Source organism: Calypte anna, chromosome 5 (assembly GCF_003957555.1).
Source record: "Calypte anna isolate BGI_N300 chromosome 5, bCalAnn1_v1.p, whole genome shotgun sequence".
Lineage (NCBI taxonomy): Eukaryota > Metazoa > Chordata > Aves > Apodiformes > Trochilidae > Calypte > Calypte anna.
The window spans coordinates 14,014,846-14,034,190 of record NC_044250.1 but is presented as its reverse complement, the minus strand read 5'-3'; the positions used below and the strand labels follow the sequence as shown (position 1 = coordinate 14,034,190).

The following is a 19,345-nucleotide window of genomic DNA, read 5'->3' as shown; positions in this document are numbered from 1 at the left end:
AAGAAATCCCTCACAATGTCATCACAGTGCTACTGACCCATTAGGACATTCTGGAGTCCACTTGAGTTGTCAGGCTCTCCTGGCTAGTGCAGAGTTTTCTTGGGGATGTGATATACCTGATTGAAGGTCAAAACTTTTAGGGCTGTTATCTAAAGGTTTGCTGTTGAACAAAGTATGCTTTTCTTACATTTCTGACAAAAGTGCTGCCTTCTCACCTCCTCCCACACAGCCTGCATTGTATTTTCTCCTTCATTTGCTTTGCATTATCTTCTAGCAGCCTTCAGAGCAAGTGTCTTCCTGTCTGCTCTTTTATCTGTGCCCTGTAGTCCTGAGCATGATCAGGCCCACAGTGCTGAGCTTCTGGCATTTGCCAGAGTCACATCATTAGAACAGAGACCCTGCAAGGGTGAGCACTGTGTAGTGATTGTATCCTTCTTTAATAGAGTATTAATGCTCTGAGGAATTTTTTAAAATTAGTAATTAAAATCATTTTGGAAAGCAATATTGTCTGCTTGTCAGTGGAGGTTTCTGCCTTTATGGGTACATTGCCCTTGTAAAGCCTATTGTCAGGCTGTGGTGATGATTTGATACAGATTTACTAAACTCACAGATTCTGAGTGGGAGTATGTAAAGAGAAATGTAAATTTAAAACTCCTCTTGGTTCTTCAGTCTGCTAAAATACTTATAAATAAACTCTCAGATCACTGCTTGGCCTCTCTGCTAAGGTTCCTAACAGCAGCAGCAGTCTGTGCCAGCTGTGCTTCTGGGATGCAGACACCTGTCTGCTAAGGAGTGAACTGAAACTCCCTTCATGACTTTCTTTACAGTATTACCTGACAGCTCAGCTGGAGGTTTCTTTCATTCATTACAAAACCACACCCTGCTCTATTTGGTGACCCAGGTGAAAAGGTTTTCATGCAATTACCAGTATCCCCACTTCTGCAGACCCAGTAGCCATCATACTTGCAGTACATAAGTAACACCAGAAAACAAAAAGGTTAGGCACTTTAAAAGGCTTTTTTAGAACATATTTTTAAAGAGAGAAAGGATATTTTTCCAGTATTTGCCACAGAATGAGCACTGCAGAGCTTAGGGCTATACCCTGAGGTGTGAGACATCTGGTTTTCACGACCAAGAAGGTCACCAAGTCCCTCCCTGGCTTAGTTTCCTTTCCATAATGTAACAGGTTTTCTGGTGTGTTTTGGTTTCTTGTTTGTCTTTTGGTTTTTTTCTCTCAAAGATTTTAGTGATAGTGGTTTGAATATGCCAGAAAATCAGATGTTACATCTTCTTTTTCAAATAGTACTGACTTTCAGTTTTTCCATAGAACACCATGCCCGGGTGTCTTGAATTGTACAACACAGCAGAGAATGTACTTGCATGAGAGAAAACAGTTAATGTAAATCAAGGTCTCTAAGTGACACCCATCACATTCCTTCTCTTCATCAAAATAAAGCTCTTATTTCCTTAGGGAGGTGAAAAAAAACAGAGCATACAGTTATTGACAATAAAAGGTGTTTGTTGGTATCTATATCTTCGTTATTTTTGGGGGTCTCTCTGTCTGCTGTCCCTGCTGTTGTCACACTTGTGTGCTGTTGGTGTGCTGGGTACTTAGATTGCCAGGCAGAAGGGAGCTCTTTGTTTACCACCCAGGAGCTGGGAATATATAGTTCATTTTCAGGAGAGATCTGAATTCTATTTTAGAATACAAAATGTGGAAAATAGTATAAATATGGGTTTATTTGGAAATATCTTGTTTGAATCAGTATTATATTTATACAAAGATTTGAGCAAAATTGTGGCTTGGGTATAGTAAGTAGCTGCTACCATTGGTGATAATTTACTCAATGTCTCAGTGAATTCAGGAGAAAAATATAAGGAAATGTAAGGTCACTAGAATTTTTTTCTTTCATTTTTCTCCTCCCCTCTCCCTCTCTGCTTTGTTCCTTTTTTTTTTTCCATTTATATCTCTTTTCCTTCTCATCCAACTGCATTTCCATCCCTGCAGTAATTGCCATTTCTCAGCACACCCACACGTTCCCCAGTCCATCTGTTAGAATGCTCAAAACCAGAACCAGCATTCATATTTGACTGTCATCATTAGGCTTCAGTGTTAGAGCCTGAAAGGATTAATGGAGAGGGGGATACTCAGAATTAGTGTTGCTGGCCCTTTCATGCCTTAAGAAATAGGCTTTAGTCTTCTTCATTTTTGATTAATTTATGGAAAGAAGACTTAATTATGTCACCATATATTGCATAGCTTTAAGTATGGTTAGTGGGAAGTCCTTGACCACTCTTCATACTGGGCCTGCTTTGCTAAATGTGCTTTAAAGTAAAAGAATCCATGTTTTTCTTTCAGCAGACTGCAGAAGTTGATCCTAGCTGATGGTCATGATATTTCTGGCCACCCTCAGTCATGAAAGGTGTAGTCAAACAAAGAATGAGTAGTAGGGGGTCAGCATTAGAGGGAGCCTGTCTGAAAGACAGTCTGAAAGAGCCCTATGTAGTCCACACAGATGATGGCTAAGAGAGGTTGTGCTGGTCCTCAGCATGTACAGTAGGGATAATTTCTGGGTAGAGAAGAGTTATGGAAACTAAAGGGAGATACTGGCACAAAACCAAATGTATGTCAAATGGTCTTGTGAAAGGAGGCTAGAAATTAGAAGCAGCGTTTTAGCCACGTTAGTGGGGTTCAGGGACACCTTCCTAGCAGTAGTGTCAGAAGGGAAAAGTGAACTAGTTTTAAGTTTGAGAATGTTTATGGAAGGAAATGAGTGCTCTCTGTGCTTGCAATACTGCAGGATGAGGTTTCTTCCACTGTGTGATCTTTGGAAAGTGAAACATTTTTTCCTTGGAGAGTTCAAATGATTCAGCATCTCTATAGCAGAGAATAACAGCTCCTGTAGTGGAATTCATTTGCATTCTGGAAAAGAGGAGGCTCTAAGGAGATCTTATAGCAGCCTTCCAATACCTGAAGGGGGTCTACAAGAGAGCTGGGCAGGGACTTTTTACAAGGTCATGTAGCAAGAGGACAAAGGGTAATGGCTTAAAACTGGAAGAGGGGAGATTTAGATGAGGCATTAGAAGGAAAATCTTCCCTATGAAGATGCTGAGACACTGGAACAAGTTGCCCAGACAAGCTGTGGAGACCCCACCTCTGGAAATGTTTAGGCCCAGGCTGGATGGGGCTTGGAGTAACCTGGGCTGGTGGGAAGTATCCCTACCCATGCAGTAGAGTTGGAACTGGATGAGCTTTAAGGTTCCTTCCAACCCAAACTATTCTGAGATCTATGATTCTAGGATTCTCAGCTGCTGTTTTCTTCTACAGAAACACAAAGGCAAAGGGGGGACAGAAAGGAGCTTTTGGTCCACCTTTCATTTAAAGATGGATGAGCAGTATCAGAGCTTTGTGTGTAAAGCAGGGTGGATCAGAGCAGATATTGGAGAAAAAGGTATTTTGATAAAGGTGTTATTGTCCCAGTGTTGATATTTTATTCCAGAGTAGAATGACTTGTCTTCTACACTGGGTGTCCACCTAGTCTGAAATATCTGTCTCTTAAGAATCCAACTTAAATTATCCACATTTTCAGAATCTCCTCTTCTGCTCTCTGCCTTTGTGGTTTTTTGTTTTGCTGTTGTTTTTTTTCTTGGGTCTAATGTCTGCTATTGATGGACCACAGCATCCAAAGAGTATTAAAATAATAAACAAGAGAAAACTTACCTAATTCCCTCTTCGTTTTTCTAGAAGGTTTTATGTAAGGTGTCTATCACATTGTTTAAATTATCTCACTCCAACACCTGCAGAATGGAGGTAATTGTCCAGCTGATGTAGGTAGCCTGTAAGCTTTCACTGCCAAGGGCCTATTCATGCACCACACACATAGCACACTGACACCTTGTCCTTGTCAAGGTCCCTGGAGGCTGCTGTAGTGAGGCTGCTACTACTGACACAGATAATGATTCTACTAGTGCTGTTTGCACTCCCAACTTGAATCCTCTGCTCAGGAGATTCCTGTCTGGACACTATACAGAGGACTAGAGGACGTTCTGAATGAAGAAGATGCATCTAAGTTGTGGGTCAGATTAGTGCACAAGTGGCTTTGAGACAGTTCTCTGGGCAGGGGAGTTTGAAATTGGATATAAATTTAATCCCAGAAGCCCTCATCCTTATCCACAGACTTTGAGAAAGTTTTTCTACAGGTCAGACCTTTTAAGCTTGGCAACTGCTCTGCTGAGATGAGTGCTGAGGATGCAGACAGCACTCTGGTTTCTGTCTGCCTGTCTGTCTGCATCTGTTGTTCCCTGCCTTAGAATTCAAACTTGAGTTCCTTGGGGAGGACACCTCTTTTTCTGATGAGTTTGCACAGCTCTGTATCAACAATGGGTCTCTTACCTTTGAGTGGGGTTCCTAGATGCTGCTTCAGTGTAGAAGTTTAGTATATATTGAAATAATTTTTTACATAAAACCGTGGTAAAGGAATTGCCCCTTTCTTTCCATATACAGCATTTTAGTTTTCAGGAGACTGTGCACATGCAGTGGACCTGATGGTGTTTTGTTGTTTCAGAAATGATGTCATGAGACAATTGCCTGCTGTGGCTAGGAAATATTAGGAAGCAGCTTTTTTTACAGCTTCCATAAAATAGCATTAAATTTAGCAAACTCATGCTAACAGTGAGAAGAACCTTCTGGCAAGAACTGTTAAATGCCTTCGTCACTTAAATGCATTGAAACATGTTTAAATGAAGGCAAGAGGGGTGAGAGGAGCTCCCACTGTGTGTCTTCCTCCCCTGCATGGCATAGTAAAAAGCATACAGACTTCCTGTCAAAACCAATCGCCCTCCCATAATCCTCCTGTCATTTTAATGCAGATGAAAAGCAACAAAGCATTAATTAATTATCTTTTAAAAATGCATTGAAGATGTTGGCAGCAGCAAGCACACTTGTAATAATATTACAATGCAATTATGTTTGAATCAGAACAGAAATTGGTTTCATAGGGTACTTTTCATATATGGAATATCCTGGCATAATTCATAGCATTGGTTTTGATGTGGATTGAATAGCAGATGTGTAGGTAAACAGCATCCATGAGAGCTATCATGCTCTTTTGAATGTATATCAAGGTGCTATGGGGCTTCTCTTTCAGAGAAATGCTGTGGGTTTTTTAGCTTGAATGAGGTTGAGCAGCAGGGAAAGACAAACAGGATTTCTCTTTGACATTATCTCTGAAGGAGCCCAGTGGTTCTGTGACTAAGACATGATCTGATGATCCTACTTTCTTCCCCCTTTTTGACTCAGAAAATTAGGTGCTGTTGTCTGCTTCACCATGGCATTTCTGTGTGTCACAGGCACAAAAGAACAGTGTGACCCATGGAGACAGAAAATGCAGCAGGAGAAGCAAGCATGAAAGAGGCTTGGACATCACTTAGTTCTGTCATCTGCATCTTGTCAGGAATCATTAATGTCTCCAGCCCTCCATGTGGTGCATATGTATAATGAGCAGAGATGCATCTCATAGGTCTTACCAAGCCAAGGAAGTGCAGTGCACTCTCTAGCAGATCCTCAGAGCACTCTGGACCTGACAAGTAACAATTCCAAAGTCCTGTCCCATGGGAACTGTACAAAACAGACTGTTCTGATGTTCTATGTTTGCACCTCAGCTTGCAGAGAACCAGGAGTAGGATGGCTGTGTCTCCAGGCAACACCCATAATGTGTATCTTACATCTCTGAGCTGAGCTGCTCAGGTGAGGTGGCAGTGTCATGAACCCTCCACCTTTTCTTAAATGTGCAGAGATGAAAGGAGTTCCCAATGCCAAGGGAACTGTGATGAGGGAGGATTATTGTGCAGAGCTGAGGCCTCAGCTGGAAGCTCTGGAAGTCTGCCTGAGCCTGTGGATGTGTGTGCTGGGGGGCATTGGTGGTCCCAGCACCCAGTCTGGTGAGGACAGATCTGCAAGTGCATCTCTGATTACACTGTTGATACAGTCTTGGTTTTAAAGGAGGTTGTTGTCTCATACCTATCCCAGCAGCCTTCTATCATGCTTTTCTAAGCTGCATTCCCTTGTCTCTTTTTCAGGAAAAGCCCTTTCTTGCTTAAAAATGACCTCATTTCAAGCAGTCCTCAAATCTTCCTCATATCCCATGGACAAAACTGTTGTTCTGGAGCACAGAGGTCCCTGACTTCTTGCTCTCTGTGTCAAGAACCTACTTTCTGTCTCTGAGATTTTGTTTTTTATCCATTCCTCTTTTTATTCTTTCTGATTCTCATTACCTGGAATTGGAGTGGAAAGTAATAAAAGCAGGAGAGCTGTCCTCTGTTCTTCCTGACCTGCTTAATGGGTCTGTGATTTCATCTTATGTCTGTTGGCACTTGAGTTTCCTTCCAGCTCCCTCTTGCCTCTCACCTGCATGTCACACAACACAAGCCTGTGTGCACAGTGTTCTGCACAGAGAAAGGTTCTTCATAATGAGGAATTTGAAAAATATTGTCCACGTAATGAATAATCCCTGGGCATCTCTGAAAAGTCCTTTTCTTCTGTGATGATGCTTTAAAAAAATCAAAAAATAAAACAAAACCTACAAAACCCAACAGATTAGGAAGGTCTGGTAGTGTGTTACTTTCTTTTTTCCATGCTTATGGTGTGGAAAGCATGGTCATTTTGTACCATTTGCTGGGATCTGCCTTCCTTAGGTAGACAGTGCCACTGTTCAGTTTTGGTCAGTCCTTCATTTTGTGGTAAAATCCTCATGGGTGCAGCTGGAAAGAGAGAAGTAGGAACCAGATGATCCTTAAGGTCCAAACCATTCCATGATTATATAATAGAAGAAATGCACAGTCTGCTCTTCAGATGCTGGAGCAATAAATGGTATTATTTTGACATAGAACCTAATTCTACTTGGTCTTCAGATTTTAATGATAAAGGTGAAGACAATCAAGTACATCCTGGGAAAAGTCATCTCACACATGCACAATTTATTTTGTTTATACACATTTGGATTTTTTTCTATTTCCTTCTTTCTCTTTTCAAACCAAAACTAGAAATTCACTTCAGGTGTAAAGAGTCACTCATAAAGGACAGAGGGAAAGGAGCAGTTTGTTAGCATCAATTAGGTGAAAGAGGGGAGGGGCTTAGGAAGAGAGAACACATTTGCTTGTGAAGGTTTGTATACATGCAGTTTCCTGGAATTTGCTCCTGACTGATTATTTATGTCCCTAATTATAATCTCATTTCCAGTGGGATGGGTGAGAATGAGCATGCTCTTTATGCAGCTTAAAGTTCTGTTTGCAATTGTTGCATTCCATCTCTGGAATGTTGGACTTTGGTGAATAAGCATTGAATAAAGATATCTTGTGAAGTTACATTTTCTATTGTACAGCACTAATTCCTTGTTTTCTTTTCTTTCACAGCTAGAACATATTCAGAAACACATATGGTATATGTAAGTAACACTTTTTAATTCACTTTTGCATGATTTCATTATTGGTTCTGTTACAGGTGCACAAACTCTTTTACTCTCTGAAGAGAGAGCCTGGAGTTCTAAAGACCTTTCATATTGGTGGAGGAAGGAGTGGAGGACAGATGGGCATCTAATTTGATGGGCCTTTATCCTTTGCAAGTTTATCCAACGTGCTGTGTTAAAAAGATAACCTGCAAATGATCAGCAAAACCTGACAACTAACAGTCAGATTTAGTTTGCTATCCAAGTGCTACACACAATCCCTTGTAGTTCCTTCTTGAACAAGAAATCTTTCATAAGTTTCTTCTTAGCATCTTGGCTTTTCTCTGAAATAGAAACAAAGATTATGATACTGGTAAGTAAGCACCTGTGAGCAAGAGCTTTTCTGCCACGTGATTTCTCCTCCTTCACAGCAAGCTCAGAGGCTGCATCTGAACTTTTAACCTGTTGATATGAGAGTAGTGCTGTGACTTGATTAAAAGCAGCAATCTTGACAGTGAAATGGGTCTGTGAGTAAAGCCCACACCTGTCTGGTGCTTTGGGTATCAGGAAGATTGATGGCTTTTAGAAGTGACCTTGCACTTTTTGTAGCCTTAATAGTATTTCAAGAAACCTAAGTAAATAACTTTTTTCATATATAGATGATAACCTAAACACACTAAGCAGAACACTTCATATATTAAGCAAGGAAGTGATGCTTTGGTACTTCTCAGGGTCAACATACCTACAGGCTCCCCAGGTGATAAGGAAAGTCCTACTTCATAATTGAGGGTGATATGAGCTGGTATTGAAGCCTGGTATTGTCACCAGGGAGGGGGGAACCCAGACCCTTTGGCTTTGTTTTTGTTTTCTCTAGTTCTATCATATGGGCAATGTTAATTTCTGGATTTATCTGACTTTGATAGGACCTGAGGGCAGGCAACAGTTTGTTGAATAACAAGTTTTTTTTCTTAGTTTACCTGAAATGGTGGCAGCACTCTGCATGGGGCTTTTTCATGATCTCTGCAGTTAACCAGTTGACAAATCACCTTTTTAAACCAAAGAAGGACCAGGACCTTGTTTGCTGTGGGCATTTTTTAATTAAACTCTCATGGAGGAATGAAGGAGGGAAATCTCTACTTAGAGGTACAAGTATCCCTTCTATAATGTCTTCCTGGCAATTCCAGAAATAAATGCTGTTTACATCAAATTGGGCAGCTGATCCCCTTTGTTTCTTCATGGACTGAAGTCAGTTGAATTTCTCTGTGCTTTCATCAGAAATGAAATAGGAAATAAAGTGATATGTAATTTATCACTTATTATTCTAGCCCTCCTAAAGGCATTTGTCTGGGAGTTTTCACCTTTTGGAGGACTGTTGTCCCAGGCTCACAAGCACAGTTAGCAGGTGTTACTTCTTTATTCTGGATTTGGAATCAGAAGACTTATTTCTTTGATAACATAAGTATTTGAATAATTCAGGTGCCTCTCAATGAAGCTCAGACTCTCTGATAACTGACACAGTAAAAAGATTTTTACCCCAATGGAAATACCTACATCTAGGGCTGTTTTCAGAAGTAGAAACTGAGATTTGCAAAAGCAACTTCCATAAACTTCCAGTGCAGTCAGTGCAGAAAGAAAAAGGCTCTCCAGAAGTCTGTTCAGATTGCTTAACATGATGTTCCTCCTCCAGTCTCTCATTTTCTCTCTGCTGGCCATGGAATGACATGAGGAGGTTAACCTCCTCTGGCTAAATTTAGTCTGTGAATAACCCTGCCACCTCCAAAACTAAGCTACTTCCATCTGGTGGTGTTTCACAGCCTCTTTTGCATTAATTTTGCCTGGAAATAGTCATGCTGACAGAAAAAGCTCTAAATGTTTTGTTCTGTGGCTGTTTTGATAACATCTTTCAGTTTTAATTTACTCCGTGCAACACTACTATTCTATGTAAAATCTGCATTTTTATATATAGGTTTTTGACCTGAAAGTTGCACTTATAACATATAAGTGATTTCACTTAATTCTTCAAATAAATGTTAAGGCTATTGTTAAACTGTGGGAAAGATTTAATTGCAGAATAGGCAGACAAAGAGGTCTTGAAAGTTGAAGTCGTGATTCACAAGCCTAAAATAAAGGAAAAATGAAACCAAAAAGAAACCTTTCATCACCAACCTCCAGTTCTTCTTGCTCACCCACCCAAATTAATTCAGTGAGATTTTAAAAGCCTTTTAAATAGAAATACTATATTTTTACCTCAAGTGCAGGTTATCATAAATCAGCAAATAAACAGCAGGTTATTTCCACAGTTTTTTATAAAAGAAGAGGTCATATAAAATTAGGTATTATGATAAATACATACTCCTGTAACACTGAGTTCTTGCCCTAATTATGAAGGTCCAAATTTACTGAAATCAGAAAAAGAATAACTGTTTTGGTTTTGCTTTTCTTTGCACTGGTGCAAATGTCCATCTTGGTCAGATTCCCAAGGGATTTCATAGATTGACTGAAGAAGTCCCCCTTGGTCTGCAGTCACAGCCACTGTATACACCACTTGTCACAGTAGAGGATGAATTTTGAAGAAGCACCAACATTCATGGAGGCCTTAGAAATAAATGTGAAGTATTCATCATGTGACATTGTTTGATGTCAGTGTGGTCTGAAATGCAACAAACTTGTCACTCTCTGCTAGACCCAGGATGGCTCAGGCAATACCCGTGTGCCAGTCACAGCCCAGGCCTGGTGCTTTTCATTCCCTGAAGCCCTGAATTGTGTTGCCAAATGATGAGGTGCCTTGTTTCATATTCTGCATGTACCTGATGAGGAGGTGTGAAAATTCCTGACCATACCTGAGGCTGACCAGGTGCAGGGAATAAGGAAATGCCAGTTTTTCAATACACAGAAGGTGGCAAGCTGTGCTCTCTAGAAATTGCTCCCACTGGTGATTGATACTAAAGAAACTTGGAGGTGGCATTCTGCTGTAGACCAGGATGACAGTAGAACACCAATAATTTCTGGAGAATTTCAAAAACAGTAATTCATCTTAATCTCTTGAAATTACCTTAAGAACATCTACTTGTAACACAATGAATGATTAATTAAGTCAATACCTCTTTGAAAGTGAACTGCAGATCATTAAAAACCAAAACCACTGCTGTTCAAAGGTCCATCCTGCAATAACTGATCTTAATGACAAGGTCATCACTGCCTTTCCCAGTCAAGGTTATAATCTAATCATTGCTGAGAGCTAGATCCTGATCCTAAGTGGTAGGAATAGCTACATTTAAGGACAGGGCACTCAAGGAATAAGGTGTTTTCTTCAGTTGAGCAAGGATTTTTTAATCTAGCCCTTAGATTCAGTATCATGGTGTCACTGCAGAAGACATGGACACTTCTGCAAGACTTCCAGGGGGCATCAGAAGCTGTGTTTTGTGGTTTGACACACAAGAATGACTCTCAAGGGGCAGATTCTTTCTCTGGCCTGTATATTCTTCTTTCAACCCCTAAACTGAATAAAACTGAGCAGGGATAAGTGAGTGCTCAGTGTAAGAGAAGTAGGATCTGACCCGTGTTGGCATGACCCATGTAATGCACACCACAGTCTGACTCCTTGACATGTATCCAGGAAGTGCTGAGCACATTTTTGCTGCTTCAAGAGAAGTTCCAACTTGCTTAAAAATAAGCTACAAGTACTACCCTGCTGTTAAGGTGCAGCATGTGACTGTCCTAGCATCAGAGCCCTGGCTGCAGTGACTCAATATTGCCTTCTTGCCTTGGAGGAGATAACCTTCATTGGCTCTTTTTGGTGCACTGGCTGAGACCTTGACTTTATACGTATGATCCTACCCCTGTTGCTTTTTAACCCCCCAAAATTTAGGAGCATTTGAACTGGAGCTCCTTTTTCTGTGAAGACACTTGGATAGTTCCTATCTGACACCAGAGCATTTCAGCTGGATGAGTAATTTCACAAGTTGTGTTCACCTTATTTCTGCAAGCATTAAAAAACAGAATATCTTGCCCAACTTGCATAAACAGCAAACACTAACATCTAATGCAGGTTAAATACTCCCTGTTCCTGTTGCCCACCCTGGGAGACTAGACATAACAGTTACACATTTACATCACATAAAGGAAAGGGAGAACCTCACCCACAGAGTATGTAAACCTCAACCCAAAGATTATGAAAACCTGGATATTGCAGAAAGCATCCACTGAGAAATAGCAGAGAGTCAGGGTGGACAGTTACTCCAGCCAAAATGCCAGCACCACCAAAACCACCTCTTTGGGTGGTAAGAGTTTACACAAGTTGCTCCTTGCCTACATAAACAAAATCAAAGGGTATGCAGCTTGACTGCAGTGTGTGTGTGTGTGTGTGTGTATATATATATATATATATACTTACATCTATATATATATATGACCTGTTTCTTACAGTCATGGCCTTTGATTGTGACAGTTGTCAGTGTTTCCTGAGTCTAGTGAATGAGATAATTCTGCAGAAAGCTTCTGTTAACTACTTTTTTAAAATGGATACTTTAACTACTTTTAAAAGAGTAGTATGCTCTACTACTAAAGGTGTATTCCTGGGTCTGCCAGGCATCACTTCCTGGCATCACACTTGAGCCACAGTTTTCAAATTTCCATCTCTGAAGAGATTGTCATATTTGGGCATGTAAATAAGTAGCCTGTTTTCTCCCAAACCCTTTGAAGTGTGTCAAGTGGGGACCTGGAAGATGAGGCCTCTTAATCACATGGGAAGATTTAAAGCAAGTGCTGCAGTGCTGGTTGTAATCAGAATTGGTGAAAAGCAGTGAAAAGTAAGTTCACAGCTCCTTCTTTCAAAGAGAATCATTCAGCTTGTACTCTTCAGCTTGGTCTCCTGAGGTGTGGCCTGCTGAAGAGACAGCATCTCTAAAACCACATAGCATTTTATATAAGTTTGGCATTAGGATACTGAACAGCTGCTTAAATGATGAGGCCACTGGTAAGTGAAGTTCCTGCTGCCTTTCTGACTGACTGACTGCAGACATTTGTCATTAGAGACCCAAATCCACAAAGGTTCTGGTCACTCTTAGCCTTCACGGTGGTTTCTTCTGAAAATATCAGTCTGGTTGGGTTGCAAGCTCTGGGCTCTCAGTGGGAATTTAACAGAAGCTGTTCCAATCTGTTGCTGCAGGCTGTGCTTCAGAGTACAGCTTCACTTGTGACTCACAATTCTCTTCTTCTTTCCCTGCCCCTTCTCTCTCTCATCTTCTTTTCCTCTGCAGAGGGGGTAAGAACGAGCCAGAACCAGAGCAACCAATCCCTCGAAAGGTGCAGATTCGTTCTCTCCCTTCCTTGGAGGATATTGACCCAGACGTGTTAGATAGCATGCACTCTTTAGGCTGCTTCCGTGACCGAAATAAACTCTTACAGGACTTGTTGTCAGAAGAGTAAGCACTTGCTCAGTCTTTGTATGAGTTGGGTATCCACGGGCTGGGATGCTTATGAACCTGGGGAGAGGCAGAGATTATTTAACCTATCTCTCACCGTGAGGGACCAGTAGCAACTTCTCACCCTCTGGCTGCTCACTTCTTAGTGGGGTGCTGAGAGCAAGGGCTGAGCCTTTCTTGCACTGTGTGTCAGAAGCTCACAGCCTGACCAGCAGCAGAGGCAGGGCACTATCTCTTCCTTTGCTGTCAGGCAAGATCACTTCATGAAAAGATGGGCCATGAAGTTCAGCTGGGGAGGTGTCATTGCTGTTACTTGTGCAAATTTTTATGCATTTCAAGCTTACACCTGAGAGCTGGTGTGTTTCCTGAGGTGTTAAGAGGGACACATAGTGGAAAGAACACTTAGAGGATCAGGAGACTCTCTGCCACTACTGGTTTGGACTTCCTGTGAACAACTTACCACATCTGTTCTGTACCTCTGTTCTTTGTGTTTAACATGGGAATTGTGCTTCCTTTGTTTCCTTTCCTCACTAGCTGCTTATTGGAGACAACAAGGTTCTCAAAAGCTTTGTGGGTTGAGTATCTAGTTGGGAGGTACATCACCATTTCCAGCTTACTTGGCATAACTGTTACTGATCGTTTGATGGAAGGGGTTTATGTACGCTGATGTATTTTCCTCTTCAAATTTAATTATTTTTTTTTTCAGAGAAAACCAAGAGAAAATGATTTATTTTCTTCTGCTTGACCGGAAGGAGAGGTATCCTAGTCATGAAGATGAGGATCTTCCCCCTAGAAATGAAATAGGTACTATAGATATGATCTCTGTCACCATGAACCCATCTCAATTAGTTCCTCTTCACCTTTTTTTTTTTATATATATATATAAATATATAGCCAAACCTTAGCATCACTGTTACCTTCCCACTGGAATCAGCATTGGTAAGAATCCTCCCTCAACCTGAAGCAATCAAGTCTGTGCTGTGTTTAAACTAGAAGCCTTCATCTTTCTGGATATGACTGTCTCACAGTACAGAAACATCTACAAGGTCATAGACTAGATCTTGAAAAATACCCTGTGTACCACAAGCTGAGTCTGTATAAGCAGGTGAGGGTTAGAAGCAGTGTAGTATAGTTGCAGAATTTTCCATTCAGTAATCTGCCTGCAGAATTGCAGAAATGCTGCTTCTGGACTTGAGCTGGTAAGGCTGTGGCACTGCATCCCTAGGAAGTTCCATATGTACACATTCTCTTTTCTGTAGGTAAATACATACACTCCTGAATAATACCACTTAGCTGTTTATAGTACATGCATCAAACTTCCATGTGTTTGGACCATCTTAGCAAAGTTTAATAGGCAGTAATTTTATATTTCTTCTAAAACCCTTGTGATACAACTCTGTTCCTGCAGAACTGTTCATTAGTATTTTAGGAAACTGCTGATATCCAAGAATTTCACTAATCTGGACTACAGGAAAAATGCTTCCAAAGCTAACTATACAATTGACCCTTGCTGTGCAGAGTGACAAAAGTTTAACCAAGAAACAATCAGTCACTTCTATCAATGACCTCAAATAGTATTTTTACATAGTAGTGTTGTGATTTTCAGGTATTGTACTTCAGCACTTTGAAGGCTAGAAGCAAAGTGCTCTTTATTTCCATTGGGAAGCCTGGAATATCCCAAACCTACAGTGCAGTGGTAGATTGAACTGAAATTTTGTTACTACTCCATTGAATTATAACCTTATCCAAGCTCCAGGATCTGAACACTATACTTTTAGAAGAAGGTATCTTCTGTGGGAGGAGAGGTGAAAATTCTCAGTCAACACAGTAATTTTTAAACTCTTAACTGGATGGAGCTAGGGAGAGCATGTTAGCAAGGATAAAAATGAAGATAGGGAGATGTGCCAGCTGCAGGTCCTGTTGTGAAAAGCCCCTTGCTCAGTTCAGTTTGTCATCTAGCACTGTACTAATCAGCTTTTGACTCACACAGATTATCCTGCCATGTAAGGACACAATCATCCTATTATAGAAATGCTTTTGTCATAACAACAGAAGCAAAGTGCCTCTAGAATTTCTGTGTCCAGTATGTAAGTGAATATGTGGCTAATGCCCTTACTGCATCACGTAACTCTCTTCCACGTGCCAAAGTATTTTCATGGTTTGAACTGAAATATTGTGCTCCACTCTTATTTTTTGTACAAGTAGAGAAAAGGTTCCTCAACAGGGAAACACTGCTCTGAATGTATCATTGTTCCTTATCAGCACACATTAGACTCTTTAAGCACGATTCTTTCAGTCTTTGTAGTCTATTTTGTCTTCCACAGGGGGTTTCCACCTCCTCTGTTCACAGCAGTATCTCTGAGAACATGGGGTAAGGTTTAATTAAGAGCAGTCATGCTTCTGATTAATATCTCATCATTAACCACTAGCAATGGACTTGCACAAACAAAGAACAGAGGGAAAGTAACAACAGCTTGAAGAAACCACAGTCATGAGAGCTGTGCATTGTCTGAGCTATTGCCAAAAACCAACAAACAAACAAACAGACCCATGCATCACAGATTATTTTGCTTTTTCCTCTTTCTTTCTATATTAAGTCTGAAAAAGAATAGATGCAGGTAAAAATATGGCCAGCTCAGCCTAACATTCTCTTCTGGTGTCCCTTTTCTCTGTTTCAGCTATATGAAGCTTTCTCAAAGGGCCAGGGGAGGGCCACCTTCACTGTCAAAATTTTGAGTCCAGCTCCATTTCTTTACCTGAAAACAGAAATTAGAAATTTCTCAGTAAAATTAATGACTGTCAGTTAATGTCTCCTTGAGGAAAAGGCTTTTGTGGGGTGGAATTTCTTAATAAACCAGAGAAGAACAGGAGACTGGACAGAATAGACATGTAGGGTATAGGTGCTTCATTCAAACTCTGAAGCTGAACCTTTTTTTCCTGCCTTCCAAATGGATGCCTGTCTAATTGGATCAATACTTATACAATTCTTTCTTCCTCTGTAAAAATCCTTAGGAATGGCATAGTTTTTGTGATGTGAAATAAAAAGAAAATGTATCCTCAAACTATCACAGATCCGGACTAGGATTTGCTTTTTTTTTTTCCTAGTGTGAAATATTTCCAAAGAGTCAAGAAGATAAGGGCAAACACTGGAGGTTTTCCTATTTTTAATTCCTTTGCTTCTGCAAAGTCTTCTGTTGCTTTTGTATAGCACCACTTCAGTCTGTATGGCAGGATTGCTGAGTATTTAACTACAGAAGTATCTCCAGACTTGACAGTGATAATAGACTCAGTGCCATCAGTTCTTATTCAGACCCTTTTAAAAAATGTGTACAGTGCTTGCTACCCTCAGCCATGTTTAGTGTAGGATTGGAGACTAAACTAAAGAGGAATAAAGTATCTTTATTAGAAGCTTAACTATATTCATGCAAGCTTCTGGATGTATTTCTCATCAAATCTTTCTGAATTACTGTTGAATTTAGAAGTGTGATTCACCATTTGCTCATTTTGCTTAGTCTCTCTCTTTAATTGTTTAAAACCTGGATTAGAAATCAGTATCTTCCAGCATCTGGAGCAGCCAGAACTCACAGAAAGGACCATTTAGTTTGTTATTAATATCCTCCTCATCCTTAATTGTTGTGTTGGTCCCTCTGGCTGCTGTCCTCTCATGCTTTCTCTTTCTGCTGGCTGTACTAAACATTGTTATTCAAATCTTTAACTGAATCCTCTTCAAAATTCTTCTTTGCTGTCTTTTAATGCCTACCTAATATTTGGCCTGTCACTTTTGAAAGCCTGTCACTCAGCTGAATTTCATCACTAGTCTTCAGTTTTGAATATGTTGGGATCAAATTGCCTTTTAAAAGATCTGTTCATAGATGTTTTTCTTCCTTTTTCCATCTTTCTTATTTAGACTTTATTATTAACTAACGTAAATGCAATGTGAGCTTATTCATCTCCATTATTTTGATATTGATTTGACATTGATTTGACATTGACATTAGCTGCTTTCTTCATCTCCCTTCGTCCTTGTTTTTTGTTTCTTTTCAATTGCACTTTTCCACCTTCCTTTCTGATGTCTGATACCCCTCTGCAAAACTTGTGTTAGCTCTCTGTAGTTGATACCAAACCTAATTATATTGTTGTTATGTTTTACTTGGCTTTGTTCACATGTCTGATAGCAGCAGTGCTGCTGTGGGGTGAATCCTTTCTCATTCTTTTAACTCATTTGAAGAAGCAGGGGCTGAGTCTGTTCCAGCTTACTTTTGGCCACTTACCTGTGTGCAGCTGAAGTCACTCAGTATAACTGTTTTTAGGTTTATCTCCCTTTGTTTTTGCCTGTTTTATGCCCTATATATTTTTTTTCTAAACTGGAGATCATTGCCCTTCCTAGTAATTTTCTGCTACCTTTTTATTACTGGACATAGTTGGAAATAGAGTGAGCTAGAACTGCTTTCTTTTCTAATTAATTTTTAAGAGGAATAGTGTTAGTAATATTACAAAGAATACTTGGGTTATACAGTGATGGGGTCCTTTGTTATCAGTAGCCCATTTGCATTTGAGCTGTCTTTGCTCATGCTCATTGTTTCAAGAATAAGCCCTGCCTTAAAGGGATCTTGTTCTAAAACAAATGATGTGAGAGGGAGAAGAAACAAACAAGTAGATGGGGGGTGTGAGGAGGGCAGGATGATAAAAATGATATCAGAATAAACATTTGAGGTCAAATTATCAAATGCAGTATTTCTGGTTTCTAAAAAGGAATCTTGGCAGAGGAGGAAGCCTTAGGGGCTGGGCACTGTGAGCTTCTTTCCAACCACAGGGATGAAAGATGCTTTTTTACAGGTTGTCATTGTCCAGTAAAATAAAAAATGTGTTTGCAAATAGACAGAGGACTGAGGTAGCCCAATCAAAGACAGGAAGGAAAAAAAAATCCTTCTGGATTGTTTCAGTATTTTTCCTTTTCACTGTTTTGATGCCATGATAGTTGTTAGTAATAAAACTACTCAGCAGGTGTGTATTGGGTTTCCTGCTTCACCATGAGGTGGTGTCTGGTTTGGCCAAGTCACCTTCTGCAATCAGTTCAGTATCTACAGACTTTTCAGTTTAGGTTCTCCTCAGAACCACAGGAAATGTTTGTCAGCACCTTTAGCAATGAATTGCCTGTTTTATTCTTATAACTCAGTTTTCACTCTGCAAAGTGAAGGCAGCACTTCAATACCTCATAGAAATGTTACATTAAAAAAAGTGTAAAGCACTTCAGTCACTCAAGCAGAAAAAGCTGTCTGATGACCTCTGAGATTAATGTTAGTAGCTCTCATTGGAGATTCATCTCAGGTGGGGAAAATCTGAAATGTAGTCTTAAGGATGCAAAAAAAGGGTATGTTTTCAGATGAGAATGCAATTCTGAGCTCAGAGTGTATGCATGTCCCTGGGTCACATTCTATCTTGGTAGCAGAAACATCAAAATCAAGCTTTAACAACCTGAGTACATACACAGGATCCCTGGATGGCTCATACTCTGGCTAACAGCATGTGCTGTAGCCCGTGCAGTCATCTTGTTATTACTGTTATCAGCTTTGTAAGGTAATTTCTGCAAGTTGTGCTATAGTTGTACCTTTATTTTACAGTCCTCCTACAACCAGGGCAGCAGCACTGCTCCTCCTCACTGTAGATGTTTTGCAACTCGAGTCTTAATGCTTGCAAGTTTGGGAGAGACTGCAAACATTCACCTCTGTGACAAAGACTCTGTAGGGAGGTGTGAAAGGGAGGTTGTTGAGAGAGGATTTAACCAACCTGTGTGAGGTAAGTCTCAGCTGAATCCATCTGACAGTGTTTTCTTTTCATAAAGATCCCCCCAGGAAGCGTGTGGACTCCCCAATGCTGAACAGGCATGGGAAGCGGCGGCCAGAAAGGAAATCGATGGAAGTTCTGAGTGTGACAGATGGTGGCTCCCCAGTCCCTGCTCGCAGAGCTATTGAAATGGCACAACATGGACAGAGGTGGGTCCCTCCTTTACTCAGGAGTCCTGCCCGCCTGGGTTTGTCACCTCCTTTGCATACAAAGGAGCTGTGGAGCTTTTCTGTTCTTCACCAGCACTCGTTACAACTTCCAAGCACATTTGCAACATGATCTGGCAGAGAGCAGCACTTCTGCACAGAGGACCAGAAGTCCTGCCAGAGGGGCTTAAGGGTTCTGTTCTCTTGCACCTAATGCTCAGAAACCACCATGTCCTCTGGGCAAGATTCATCTCATCTCTTCTTAATTATCAAGAACATAGGCAGTCAGTCCAAGCTTGTGATGCAGGCTTTTGCTCTAGGCAGTGGGTTCAGACAAGTGCTTTGAAAGGTCTCAGTTACATATTTTCTCTATTCCAGCAGTCTTAGGTGGGATAAATTGCCCTCTGGTTGTTCCTCTGTCACGACAGCCTACAACAGAATGACTGTCTTGGATTAGGTGCCTAGCTTTTGGGCACCTGAAGTTAAAGGA

General features: G+C 40.6%; 1 protein-coding gene across 2 annotated transcripts in view; it reads left to right on the top strand.

Moving 5' to 3' along the window:
- The window catches only part of BRSK2 (BR serine/threonine kinase 2), a 297,765-nt gene that overhangs the window by 230,278 nt on the left and 48,142 nt on the right, over positions 1-19,345 (top strand). For both annotated transcript variants that reach the window (XM_008504684.2, XM_030451156.1), the window contains exons 9-12: positions 7,411-7,442; positions 12,701-12,865; positions 13,572-13,669; positions 18,708-18,858. In XM_008504684.2, coding sequence (XP_008502906.1) covers positions 7,411-7,442; positions 12,701-12,865; positions 13,572-13,669; positions 18,708-18,858 — 446 coding nt within the window. The remainder of the gene's footprint in view (positions 1-7,410; positions 7,443-12,700; positions 12,866-13,571; positions 13,670-18,707; positions 18,859-19,345) is intronic.